Genomic DNA, 14,688 nt, shown 5'->3' with positions numbered 1-14,688 from the left:
ATTAAAGTTTATCATGTTTTAAAATGTATTAATAAATTACATTTAATCTTTGTTATTTTTCCTAGAGTAAAGTATAAATAAATTAATTAATAAAAGAAATCGTCAGTGGATCGCAGGAACGCATCGCAGGTAGGCGCACACGAGACGCATCCGTCTGCGTTGAGTCTGCGTTTTTTAACGCAGACGCATGCATTAAAAAACGCTCGTCTGCGCCGGGCATTACACAGTTCCCCCTGCCTTGCCCAAGATAGTCGTACTTGAACCTTCAATGGATATAAGCACGAGTGAAAGGATTCATTGATTAAGTGATTGATTGATTACACAGTTGTTATCAGTTAATACTAAATATCACAAATGACTTTAAACCAATGGGTTATTTATATACTACGGAGGCCAGTCTATTTGTAATCATCAAAGAAAGATTTCAAAAGGCATTTTAGCATTTTGTATAATTATTTTTCGAATGAACAACTACTTCCTAAAGCGAACTACACCCCAAATTGTGGTGTGGTGTGGTGTGGTGTGGTGCCATAACACTTTAAATAATATTATTTATTTCATTTTCAAATTAGCTTTCTGGCGATTTACTAATGAAATATATTCACTTAAAATGGTGTGTTCAAAACTGGCCGACTTTGTGCTAAAAACAGCGTTGGTATTTTTTAACTTTGTTTTTCTTTCTTTCTTTCTTTCTTTGTTTTTCTTTGTTTTCTTTCTTTATTTCTTTCTTTCGTTCTCTCTTTCCTTTCTTTCTTTTCTTTCTTTCTTTATAGCGTTTACATTGGTCACCCGCATACATGCAAGTTTAATAATGATTACTAGTTAACTCGAAAAATAACAATTTAAATTCTGTAGCTTCAAATTTGGAAAATACATATATGCATATACTCTTCCAAAAAGTAACGGAATTTAAGTTGCAAATGCCATGACTAATGATTGGAACAGAGATCACCTTTCAAAAATGACTGCCTAGGAAAGAACCCGTTCATGGCTTCACAACTTAACACCCACACACAGCCGAAAATATGCGCGTGCAACACGCAGTATCCCCGCACACGTGGGTAGGGAGATCATTCGAGATTCTGACACTTCACTGAGCGGCCGATAAATCTGTTTGAGTGATTACTACTGTTAATTTTGCTGAATCTTATGATCAGTTAACTTCTGTTCTTTGGATGCTATGCCTTGTTTGTCTTTGAATTAGTGATGCGGCGTTTACGACGTGAAGAACGCCTTGAGACTATTGGCATGCTTCAAACTGGTAGAATTCAGCGTGATGCAGCCAATATGTTCAATGTTTCGCCGTCTGTGATATGCAGACTATGGAACAGCTACCAGCAGACCCAAAATGTAAATGATTGACCCCGTTCAGGGCGTCCTAGGTCGACCACACGAGTCCAGGATCAATTCATCAGAACCCAGGTTCTACGAAATCGAGCTTAAACAGCGAATCAATCACTGCACAGTTACACCAGACTACTGGGGGGGGGGGGGGGGGGGGGGAGGTCCCAGTGACATGTCAGATGATTATAAATAGTCTACATGCAGCTCATCTACATGTTCGGCGACCATGTGTTGTGCAACCGTTAACGAATCGCCGCATGGTAAACAGTCGCGCCAATGGCGTACACAGCGTAGGAACTCGGGGATTCGTTGATGGTCTCGTGTAATGTTTTCTAATGAATCCACATTCACTCTGGACTTGTTGGATAGGCGTGGTCGCGTTTGGCGACGTCGAAATGAACGCCAAGCAAACGTCAACCTCAGGCCACATGCCATATTTGGCGGTGGTTCAGTTATGATGTGGGGTGGCATCACTATGACTGACACAACATCACTCCATATTGTTCAAGGGATGGTCACTGGTCAGTACTACCGGGATAACACACTAGCACCGATTGTCGTCCCGTTTGCTTGCCATGCTGGTCGACGGTTTGTGTTTCTAGATGATTATGCTCGGGTCCACCTTGCACATACCGTAACTGACTACTTTCAGTAGCAAAACGTTACCAGAATGCAATGGCCAGCAATGAGCCCTGACCTTTCACCTTTAGAAAGCACGTCTGAGACATGTTCGGGAGACGTGTGCGGCGACGTCATTGGCCGTCGGCTACCTTAGCTGAACTTGGCCATGCGCTGCAAGAGGAGTGGGACAGACGTCCTCAAATCGTCATTGGGTGATTGATATGTCACATGCCATGTCGAATAAACGAATGATTGACGAATCGTGGGAGTATTACCCAAGTTCAATTTTCACATATCATCCCCATCTTGTTTCAATTCGTTTGCAGCCATTACAATCTGCTGCCAGCATGAAGTCTTGGTTGTCATTTCTTCTCAATTCAGGGGCGGGACGTAGCCCAGTGGCAAAGCGTTCGCTTGATGCGCGGTCGGTCTGGGATCAATCCCCGTCAGCGGGCTCACTGGTATATTTCTCGCTCCAGCCAGTGCACCACGACAGGTATATCATAGGTCGTGTTATATGTTATCCTGTCTATGGGATGGTGCATATGAAAGATCCCTTGCTGCTAATCGAAAAAGAGTAGCCCATGAAGTGGCGACAGCGGGTTTCCTCTCTCAATATCTGTATGGTCCTTAACCATATGTCCGACGCCATATAACTGTCAATAAAATGTGCTGAATGCGTCGTTAACTAAAACATTTCAATTTCAATTTCTTCCCAATTCCTTCGTTACTATCATGCATGTATTCATAGACAGTGATACCTCTTGATACTTCTTAAGTTGGTTGGTATTTCCTACCTTCTTCAACTTGTTTTGAAGAGTATATCTTAGACACACCAGTTGACAAGCGTTTGAAATGTCGAAACTGAATAAAACTAAGTACTCCAAGCAACTCTCCGAACTACTATCGGCATACTAAATTCAAAAGCATATGTAGTTCCCTCCTTTTTTTTTCGGCGGCCCGTTCACAATTGCGCCTAATTTCCTTCATACAAACTGCGCACTCTTTCCATTTGGCTTTAATCCTACGGGACATTCCAAATTCCATAGCACCCATAACCACCCTTCGCCTGTTACCGACTCCGGCCGGGCTGCTGGTGTTATCTTGCACCTGTCAGTGCAGGCGGTCCCTCTCTCCATCCCCATCATTTCCTGTCCTGGGCAGAGGAGCTGGCCGAGGCCGGAACCTGTGCCCAAGAGAGGTGTCCGCTACAACAGCTTGTTCTCAATGTGCATGTTAAAGAGACATATCCTAGTTTTTAAACACTAAGATATACTTTTTACTATTAGAGCCGTTTTTGATAACTAAAGTCATACTTTACTTAGATTTTATTGTTTAGATTATCCATTTCCGCATATTCAAAGTGTTTTTGGTCACCCTGGTGTTTTTAATATCACAAAATGCATTTTTCATAATTTTAAAAAACGCACATACGTCTGACAAGTAACAGTTATGGGGTCGTGCTTTGGTCTATTTTTAGAGGGTATTTAACCATTTCGAAGTCACAGACTCATGTTTCACTCAACTGTAACTTTATTCAAATTGGTTACAGGTTTGTAGATTAACTAAACTTAATGTTAATTTTCACGGGTTGAAACTAGGGTTTGTCCCTTTAAACACTCTGACTAACCTGACCAGCCCACTCCCAACATAATTATAAACAATATAAGATTAGTTGATGAACAAACGCTGCGGGGAAGTTACAAGACGATATGACCACGATGACACTTACTACATGTGGTTTCGTTTACTAACCACTGGCTTAAAATATAAGATTTTGAAAATTACTTCAGGCGAGTCTCTTGTCTAAAATGTCACTGGTATGTTCTAACCTAATTATAATTATCAAGAAATGCGAGTGCCATTTTGACTTTTCCAGCAGAAACTGATTATTAAAACAGGTCATTAAATGGAAGTTTTCACATTCATTAGCCTTAGGCCATTATGGACTGTATTTCATGCCAGTACAACTAATCATTCGACCTTTAACAGTGTGTTTGCTTATTTGCGTGTTTGTTTTAATTCGACATATGAAGAGCTTAGATGCAAAACGCTCCATATCCATTTTCTCTGTTTTGAGTAAATGAGCATTTTTTCTTGAAACCTTCTAATAAAATGAAATCACAGCAAAAATGCGAATATGGATAAAGAATGATAAACTGAAATATTGAGCAAAATTTCAAAAATCAAACTTTATTAACTTTCTTATAAAATACAATTTTAAAATTTATTTTGTTTCAAAATGCTCCATATCCATTAAACACTTTGGATATAAAAAGATTTCATAACTAACGACTAAAAGCAGGATTTTAAAATGTGCAATGTCTTGAATATTAACAAATATAATACTGAACAAATAATTTAACTTTTGTGACATAAAAGTATTTAAGTTTGGAGGGTTATTTTGTCATAGATAAAAAAAATATCACCCAATCCCTTCCGTTGTAATAGTAGTTTTCCCCATGTTTCATTACGTGGACATTTTTTGTCATTGTGCAGCACACGAAGTCGTTTAGGTTTGCTTATGTCCAGATAACTCAACAGTGCTGCATCTTGTGTCACTTTATCCTGAGAAGAATAAAACTGTCCGTTGCAGTAGGCAATGTCATCTGAGGTGAGTTTACCTGCCATGCATACATTTACTACAGTACCATGTGTGCACGTAATCAATGGCGTTTTGCCGTCGCCACTGTGAAGCATTTTCTTCTTTTTTTCACGCTCAGGATTTCTTATACGCTTCCAACTGACGATAATACAACTGGCTCGGCGATTTCATCAAAGTCGTTCATTTTACTCTCGGTATCAAATAAAAACTACAACAAATCCCGCGCGTTAATCTTCATTACCTGGACGCAGCCATTTTGGATAAATGGTGTTCTCTGATTGGCGGATGGAATATGGAGCGTTCTGTCTAAAAACTGGACTGGCGCATGGAGCGATTTGGAAAAAAATGCGTTTTTCATGCAGTCATTGGATGGGTTAAGGAGCGTTTTGACCAATTTGCGGAATAAGGTCTTGAATTTAATACCAACTAGCTACCAAGACTGCATGTTAACTCAGTTTGCACCAAAATGGCGTATGGAGCGTTTTGCATCTAAGCTCTTCATATATAGAGCACTCTAATTAATAAATCATTGACTATCATAAGCGTATGAGATGTGTGTGTGTGTGTGTGTGGGTGGGTGGGGGTGAGGGAGGGGGGGGGGGACAGGGATAACAACTGCCCCAGCCACCAGTTTTGGAACAAATCCTCAAATTCGGGCAATAACTATAGAGATTTTCTGGCAAAATTAGTTTACCTAAAAACCTTTTCACCATGCATTTCCATCATTCTACCAACAATATTATTTACCCGTACGCCAATATGGCTAATGGATGTCAAACATTTGGTACTTTTAACTTTAGTCTTCAAAGGAAATGCGCTCCATTTTCCCCATTGATTTCAATGTATCTTTTAGGTGCACTTTCCCGCATAGCACGGCTTTTGATATGCCTTTGATATACAAGACGACAAAAAAAAAAAAAGAAAAAAAAAAAAAAAAAGAAGAAGAAGAAGACAGAGAAAAATAAGGTGCGCTCAAGAGGCTGGATCCTACAAGGCAGGCACCTAATGAGAGCGCTGTACCGACTGAGCTACATGATATTCATACACACGACCTATTACAAGACCAATATGAAACAACTCATTTAAAGAGACAAACCCTAGATTTTAAACACTAAGGCATATTTTTCACTATTAGAGCCGTTTATGATCACTGAGATCAAACGTTACTTATATTGTATTGCTTAGATTATCCATTTCCGTACACCCGAAGTGTTTCTGGTCATCCTGGTGTTTCTAAACACCACAAAATGCATTTTTCGTATTTTTCGTATTTCTAAAAACGCACGTGCGTCTGAGAATTAACGGTTATGGAGTCGCGTTTTAGTTTGTTGTTAAGGGCATTTAAACGTCACACCGTGACTCTTTGTTTCACTCTGTTGTATCCAAATTTGTTACAGGTTTGTAAATTAACCAAACTTAGTGTCCGTATTTACGGGTTGAAACTAGGGTCTAGGTGAAAAATAATGAGTCCTCTTTATAATTATGACCCATTTTGTAATTTCGTTGAAGTACCTGTATGTTTCTTTATTTTTAAACTATAAATGATCATTTATAATATCAGAGGCTGGTATGCATAAATCTCAGCTGAAGATTCGCAAATATTCTACCTTTAGCTCAGCGGCAGAGCACTCGCCGGAGACTTGATGGGTTGTGGGATCGATCCCCCAAGATGGCTTCAGATTCCCACCCTCCCATCTATGCCCAACGACAGGTACATCAAAGTCCGTAATATCCGCTGTTCTATCCACGGGAAAGGGGGCGGGACGTAGCCCAGTGGTAAAGCGCTCGCCTGATGCGCGATCAGTCGGGGATCGATCCCCGTCGGCGGGCCCATTGGGCTATTTCTCGTTGCAGCCACTGCACCACGAATAGTATATAAAAGGCCGTGGTATGTGCTATCCTGTCTGTGGGATGGTGCATATAAAAGATCCCTTTTAGCGGTTTTCCGCTCTAAGACTACTAGTATAGTATGTCAAAATTATCAAATGTTTGACAGGCAATAATCGATGATTAATAAATCAATGTGCTCTAGTGTTGTCATTAAACAAATGATACTTTAACTTTTAAAATATCTCTTGATGTTTTATCGATAGGAGTACCCTATATATTTCTTATTTTTCTCTCTTCACTAAATGTCGAAAAACAATGTTAGTTTATTTTGTTTAACGACACCAAAAAAGCACATTGATTTATTAATCATCAGCTATTGTTCCCATTAGTAGCAAGGGATGTTATATATGCACCATCCCATAGACAAGATAGCACATACCACGGCCTTTGATATACCAGTTGTGGTGTACTAGATGGACGGGGATCGATCCCAGAACGACCGCGCATCTGGCGAGCTCTTTACCACTGGGTTACGTCCTGCCTCCTCGAAATAACTATATTAAGACGCCAAATAACCAAATAATGTGCTGGGGTGTCGTTAAATTCCTTTCCCACTCTAGAGCAAATAACAATGTACTGTTAGTGTCAGACTACCAACTGCCAGCACATAGTTGGCCAACTTTCTGCTCTCACGACTTCTAGTTGCTTGTCTGAGCGCACTTAAAACTCGATTCCCGTCGAATAGCCAATTAATTGTTAATCTGGGCATGTCGGGAAATTGCAACACAATCGTCGAGTTGGCCAACGTCGTCGTGACAATTGACAGTCTGACCCTAGCATTAAACACCAAAACGTCGTAGTTTAAAACGTGTTGGGGGTGTCGTTAAAAAAAAAATCTGACATGTGCGTCTTCAATTAAGTTCAGTATATCCTGTCATATGAAAATAACCACATGCATTAAAATTGTTTTGGAAGGTCGGACGTAGTCCAGTGGTAAAGCGCTCGCTTGATGCATCTTCGGTCTAGGATCGATCCCCATCGGTGGCCCATTGGGCTATTTTTAATTCCAGCCAGTGCACCACGACTGGTATATCGAAGGCCGTGCTATGCGCTATCCTGTCTGCTTAAAAAAGATTCTTTGCTAATAATGGAAAAAATGTAGCGTGTTTCCGGTGTAAGACTACATTGTATATGTCTAGTCTGATACTTTCTCTCGTTCTGACGGATCCGGCTTCTCAAGATCTGTATTTCAGCACAGCACTACACCTTCAACGTCTATCGACTGTCAATCTAGGGGTTTTCTTGACGGGATGCAACCCATCTCGTCCCTTTAAGCTGTGCACCCAAACGGCCATAACGAGGCCACTCACGTGAGCATATCTTTCGGACTTTAAACTTTTAGATCTGCGTTCAAAAGTTTATGTCGAAATTACTCTCCTTTTTTATTATTAAATAGTCCGATCCTCTCTTCTTTCTCTTATTTAATTTTGGACTGTCCTAAAATGCTCCAAATTATATAAATATTCGGCCGAGCAGTCAATTCTTATTTTTTTTTGGCTTGTAACTTTTTTTTATTTTTTTAAATTTATTCTATTAACTATTTTACTAATTGCTATTTTCGAAATTCTGCCCATTTTCAACTCTACCCCCCTCCCCCCCCCCCCCCCCCCCCCCCCCCCCCCCCCTCCCGAGTCAGGTTACCGATCTTATCGGAGGTCGGACTCAGAAACGTATATGGGCACGTCATCATCATTATCAAAATTGTCAAATGTTTGACATCCAATAGCCGATGATTAATAAATCAATGTTCTCTAGTTGTGTTGTTCAGAAAACAAACTTTTAAAAGAAAATTATGAAACGTGCTTTATTCAGCCAGTGACGTAGTGGTCATATCACAGTTTTTGTCGACATTTTCTTATGTAGAATTATGGCTACGTTGTGCAATAGATAACTGTACATTTTAAGCTAACGGTACCTTCACCGGTCTCGGCAGTGTAGTAGTTAAGCCGTCAGACTTGTCGCCTGAGGTGTATGAGTCGTAGAATTGAACCACCTCAGTGGACCCATTCTCTGATTGTCCCAACCCCCCTCTCCGTCCCAGCCAATGCCCCCGACTGGTATATCAAAAGGACCATGCAGATAATGAGAGAGGAAACCCGCTGTCGCCACTTCATGGGCTACTCATTTCGATTAGCAGCAAGGGATCTTTTATATGCACCATCCAATAGACAAGATAGCACATACCACAACCTTTGATGTACCAGCCGTAGTGCACTGACTGAAGCGAGAAATAGCCCAATGGGCCCACCGACGGGGATCGATCCCAAACCGACCGCACATCAAGCGAGCGCTTTACCACTGAGCGACGTCTCCGACAGACAGTGTACTCACTAAAAAAAGGTCATGTGCACATATTGAACAAAGCATATGTTTGAACAAAGCAGTTGGGTGTAATGTTGGTGGGGTGTTTCTAAATGACTTAAGTTATGTAACTTCTTTGCCCATCTATTTCTGCATTAAGAAAAAATGTTAACGATTTGCGAGAAATTTGCAGAAGATTGTGATATTATATATAATACAATGAAAACTGTTTGTATGTGTATTGAGCCAGAAACTCTGAAGTTGGTCAATGTGCCTTCGATATATTTGTGTGATGATGTACTGAAATTTGTTGACAACTATAAATATCTAGGTCATATTATATGCAAAAACATGAAAGACGATAAAGACAGTAAACGACAGTATAGAGCCCTTTGTGTAAGTGCAAACATGTTGTTGCGGCGATTTGCAAAATGTTCAGAATCTGTTAAAACACAATTATTTGTGAGTTATTGTAGTAATTTGTACGCGGGTGCATTATGCGTGAAATTTACACAGGATACAATGAATGATCTTAACATATGTTATAATAATGCATACCGATGAATGATCGGACAACGACGACCATACAGTGCCAGCAAGATGTTTGTCAGTCATCGAGTAAAAAGCTTTGGCGCTTTACTTCGCTCAACAGCATATTCACTGAAGAGCAGAATCGAAACAACCTCAAACGACCTACTTGCCCACTTGCGGTGTACAAATGTGTACGTCAAATCTGTATATGTAAATCGCTGGCACAAGCTGCTGTATATTATGTAATCAGTTTTGTATGTGATGTTTATATATGTTCTATGGATCTCTGATCTGAAATAAAAATCTATTATTATTATTATTATTATTATTAACGGTAATGGAGAGGGGTGGGGTGGGGGTGGGGGTGGGTATAAAACTATTTTCAAGAAATTATTGTGTAGGTGGTCTGAGACCATTTTATATGATGCACGGGAACCTTTTCACGCATGTATATACTCCAATTCAATCCTATATTATATAGTTCAGTGGCTAGAGTGTTCCCAAAAAGTGCGATACTAAAAATAATGAGATAAAAATTCAGTTATTTTTCATATTTTTAGTCTATGCTCCACTGGTAATCAAAGGCCGCGGTGGTGCTGTCCTGTCTTTTTGGAAACATATTATAATTAGGTCGTAGTTAAATAAGATAGGGGCATACCCTAGGGGCTCGGGGTCTGACGACCCTCACCCCCATCTCCGCCCGCTGATGTTGTTGTTGTTGTTTGTTTTTTGTTTTTTTTGTTTTGTTTTTGTTTTTGTTTTTTTACAGTGCATTATTTGGCTATTTATATAGGTATCCAGGGAAAATGTAAATAAAAGGTACAGCTAGGTTCATATTCGAACCCTTCCACTAAGCGATCTGGGGCCTAATTCACTAAACTCTCGCAAATTTGCGATCTCGCAGTGCAATGCTAAAAGATCTGCAAAGAGGATGCTTTGTTGTCTAGCAGAGCCTAAGAGATATTTGTGAATTAGGCCAGCGTTAAGATCACCACAAGTCCATAAGTATCTACTTAAAGGGACATTCCTGAGTTTGCTGCAATTTTTAAGATGTTATGGACTAAAAGAGACTTTTTAACGAGTGTAATTACATATCAAATATATTTTTCTGCATAAAATATTTGTGGCTGAATATTAAACGTGTTTCTAATCATTCAAATATTTGTACTAGCTTAAATTTCATTTTATTTCCTAAAACAATTTTTTTTCGTACGTACGAAATTATCTGACGACAAAATCCAGTTTGGGCTTCTTACAAATATTAAGACGACCAGAAACACATTGAATATACAGACACTGATATTCTAAACGGCAAAATATATTTAATATGTAAGTTTAATCGTAGAAATATTTTATTAGTCGGAAACATCTTACAATGCAACAAACTCGGTAATGTCTCTTTAAGGTTATCTTAGCGCTAAGTTTGCTTCGTTGAACGGGGCCCAGGTCCAGAACATTCTACGCCCCTGGATTAGGGCCTACTCGAGTACTCGAGTACTCGAGGGTTAAACTCGACCGAACCCGAGTACCCGACACTTACACTAGATGATGATGAGAGTAAGGAATAAGGTAAAATATCTTTTATGCATCTCAATTCCAGACGGCGGGACGTAACCCAGTGGTAAAGCGCACGCTTGATGCGCGGTTGGTTTAGGATCGATCCCCGTCGGTGGGCCCATTGGGTTATTTCTTGTTCTAACCAGTGCTCAGCGACTGGTATATCAAAGGTCGTGGTATGTGATATCCTGTCTATGGGATGGTGCATGTAACAGATCCTTTGCTACTCATGGAAAAATGTAGCGGCTTTCCTCTGTCCGACTATATGTAAAAATTGCCAAATGTTTGACATCCAATAGCCTATGATTAATAAATCAATGTGCTCTAGTGGTGTCATTAAACAAAACAAACAAACAAAACTTAATTCCAGCGCTCAACATGGATGCCAAATCATACTATTGTATTACGTTTAGAATCCGATTGATATGTTCAGTGCTGTGACGGACGGATGGACAGCCAGTTTAAAAAGAGAAACTAGCGCATGATAATATATTGTGTAACTTATATCGTTGATTATCTACTGCTGAAATTATTGTCCTACATTGTCCATTGTATTGTAGTTGATCATTGTATTCCATCTTGTACGGGTACTCGAGTCCTGTGAACGGACTCGAGTCTTGCTAGACTCGACCCGTGCCCGAGTACTCGAGTACTCGTGGAGACCCTACCCTGGATATAATATACAGAGGCGGATCTAGGAGGGGGGACAGTGGCCCGCCCCCCCCCCCCCGAAAGTTTCATTGTTTTTTTACAATCCCCTTCCAAACCTCCCCAAAAGTTCCCTTGGCATTCCACCTCATGTCACTGCGCCCCCCCCCCCCCCCAGTTGGATTTTCTGGATCCGCCACTGATATAGATATCTTTTGTAAACGTTTCGTGGTTACAAAATGAGCATACATATACGCTAAGATATACAAAACTATAACCTGTATTTTATCAACACACACACACACACCAATTGGTTATTTTTATTACAGTATTACTGGTAATAAACAAGTCACAACAATCATGTCAAAGTCCGTCTCTTCCATTTTGTCAGATAAACAAAACTAGAAAATCCAATAGAAACTGTACTATCTACATGTATAACACTGTAAAACAACACTGGATGGGATGATATCTCTCAGATACCTTGATGTCTTTACAGTATATCCTTCTGCCAACAGACGAAACAATAATGATACATGTCTCCCTGTTAAATAGCGAACAATACTATGGCACCATGGATAATGACGTCATTGCTTGCACATCACCCAGCACCAGACTACCGCGACATTATTGTCTGCACATTACCTAGCAACAGACTAACATGACGTCATTTCACAGTACCTAGCAAAATACCACCATGAAGTCGTTGCCCTCTATCACACAAAGGACGTTTGTTCTGTCGACGTCGCTATAAAACAAAATATATTCGTGAATGTTTTACGAAATTTACGGCTGAAAAACGAATAGAGATAAAAGTTGACGGATGCGTTGATTTGAACTAAAAGGTTACAGATGTTGCCGGCTATTTTGATCTCGGTGACTGGGACGTAGTAACCGTTGTCGTCCAGATACGACCTGTACAGCAGCAACACAGTCCAGGGAAGCTGGCAGACGAGAAATATTATCACTATGGTAACCAGCATCAAGGTCACCTTGTTCTCTTCTCGCGAGTTTTTTACGTTTCCTGAGTTGTTCTGAAGAAGGACCTGTCGCTTCTTCTTGGCTCGGAGCAGCGACCGAATCAGCTGAGAGTTGAAGATGATGAGAAACACGAAAGGCACGATGGTAAACAGAGTCACGTACCACCAGTTATACCCGATCTGGTAGGACGTGCTCCTGGCCATGTCCGTCTTCTTGCACCTCCAACTGCCGTCCGAAGACATCCTGATCGTCAGCTCGAACAGCTCCGGGATGGTGTTCGCCGTGCAGAAGACCAGAGCCAAGAAGGAAGCAACCCTTGCCTTGGTGACCGTGCACCAGGCTTTCCCCTTCATGGGATGGCAGACGGCGACGTAGCGCTCTATGGTGAAGATGACGGTGATCCACACGGCCGTGTTGCCGGCGGTGTCGGAGATGACGCGTCCGTAAGGAACGAACTGGAAGGCGGCGTAACTCTGATCCAGGTTGGAGCAGCGGGCGAACGACAGGGCGAACGAGAAGACCAGGTAGAAGGTGTCCGCCAGGGCCAGGACCATGATGTACACGTTGGTCGAGGTCCGCATCTTAGGGTGGCTCAGTACCACGATGTTCAAGACGTTGCCCAGCAACCCGATTGTGACGACGATCGGAACGAGTATGGTCTGCACGACGAATCGAGTGAGAACAAGCGCCTGGGGGGTGATGGTATCGTTGCTAGGCTGGGACGGTGCGGCGGGGACGGTGATGGCGACGTTGAAGTTGGACGACAGCATCCCGACAAGGTACGCTTCTCCCTCAGACGTCATTGTTGACATTTTCACAGCATCATCCTGTCCATAAGACTGTCAGTCTCTGAAAAGAAAGTAAACATTTAGCGATTTGTGTTAAACATATTATGCAACTTCTTCGTTTTTTCTAAGGTAGCAGCATATAGTTAGCTCCCTTGTGTACCCGCAAAGAGTTCGCGTGTGGTTTGTGCACAGATCGATGTTTGAAGGCTAATTATTTGGAATAGGGTGGAAAATTCTTGAGCTTAGTAATAGCGATTCATGAGCGCAACTTTACTCTATATTCTGCCCTTGTACTGAACAGCCCCGTGAAGAGATATTAACCTGAATATCGATGACTTTGCACTTCATAATTTTGAAAATAAATGCAATTTCTATCCTATTTCTGTATAGTCTAGAGTTTAGAATACTATTGTTAGCACAGTCTAGAATAACATTGGAAGTCCATCGTCTGTGAAGCCTTATGTGTTAAAGTCTGCGAGCGTAGTGTCACGTACCAGTGAAGAGACACTAACCTTGCTCTTTAGATTTGAAAATGTATCAGTTTATATTTGATTTCATTAGAGTCTCTAATAATATTGTCAACGGAGTCTTGACGAATATTGGAAATCTTAGTCCATCGTCTGTAAAGATTTATGTGTAAAACCTGCGAGGGTATAGCCACGTATCAGTGAAGAGACATTAACCTGAATATCGATGACTTTATGCTCTCTAGATTTGAAAACATAACAGTTGTTATCTTATTTCAGTACACTAGTATTTAGAATGATACTGTAAGCATAGTCTAGAATAATACTGGAAGCTTTAAAGGGACACGCCCTACTTTTTAAACACTACAGCATATTTTTCACTATTAGAGCCGTTTATGATCACTGAAATCAAACATTACTTATATTTTATTGTTTAGATATCCATTTTCGTACAACCGAAGTGTTTCTGGTCATCCTGGTGTTTCTAATACCACAAAATTCATTGTTCATATTTTTAAAAACGCACGTGCGTCTGAGAAATAACAGTTATGGAGTCGAGCTTTAGATTATTTTTAATGGTATTTCACCGTTTTAACGTCACAGACTCTTGTTTCACTCTCTTGTAACGTTATCCAAATGTGTTACAAGTATGTAACTTAACCAAACACGGTGTCCATTTTTTACAGGTTAAAACTAGGATCTGCGCCTTTAATCTGTCGTCTGTAAAACTTTATGTGTTCAAGTTTGCCTTTAATCTGTCGTCTGTAAAACTTTATGTGTTCAAGTCTGCCTTTAATCTGTCGTCTGTAAAACTTTATGTGTTCAAGTCTGCCTTTAATCTGTCGTCTGTAACACTTTATGTGTTCAAGTCTGCCTTTAATCTGTCGTCTGTAAAACTTTATGTGTTCAAGTCTGCCTTTAATCTGTCGTCTGTAAAACTTTATGTGTTCAAGTT

The 14,688-nt window shown here is 40.6% G+C and overlaps 1 protein-coding gene across 1 annotated transcript; it reads right to left on the bottom strand.

The window, feature by feature from the left end:
* Window positions 1–11,803: 11,803 nt before the first annotated feature.
* LOC121377259 (FMRFamide receptor-like) lies at window positions 11,804–14,159 on the bottom strand. The gene is made up of 2 exons (XM_041505182.1): window positions 13,950–14,159; window positions 11,804–13,778 (listed from the first exon to the last, which is right to left on the bottom strand). Exon 2 carries the CDS (start codon window positions 13,288–13,290, stop codon window positions 12,214–12,216), a length of 1,077 nt encoding a protein of 358 aa, XP_041361116.1. The 5' UTR covers window positions 13,291–13,778; window positions 13,950–14,159; the 3' UTR covers window positions 11,804–12,213.
* Window positions 14,160–14,688: the final 529 nt, after the last annotated feature.

This window comes from Gigantopelta aegis, chromosome 7, assembly GCF_016097555.1.
Source record: "Gigantopelta aegis isolate Gae_Host chromosome 7, Gae_host_genome, whole genome shotgun sequence".
Taxonomy (NCBI): domain Eukaryota; kingdom Metazoa; phylum Mollusca; class Gastropoda; order Neomphalida; family Peltospiridae; genus Gigantopelta; species Gigantopelta aegis.
The sequence above is the reverse complement of the archived record's forward strand: the minus strand, read 5'-3'. Positions and strand labels throughout refer to the sequence as shown.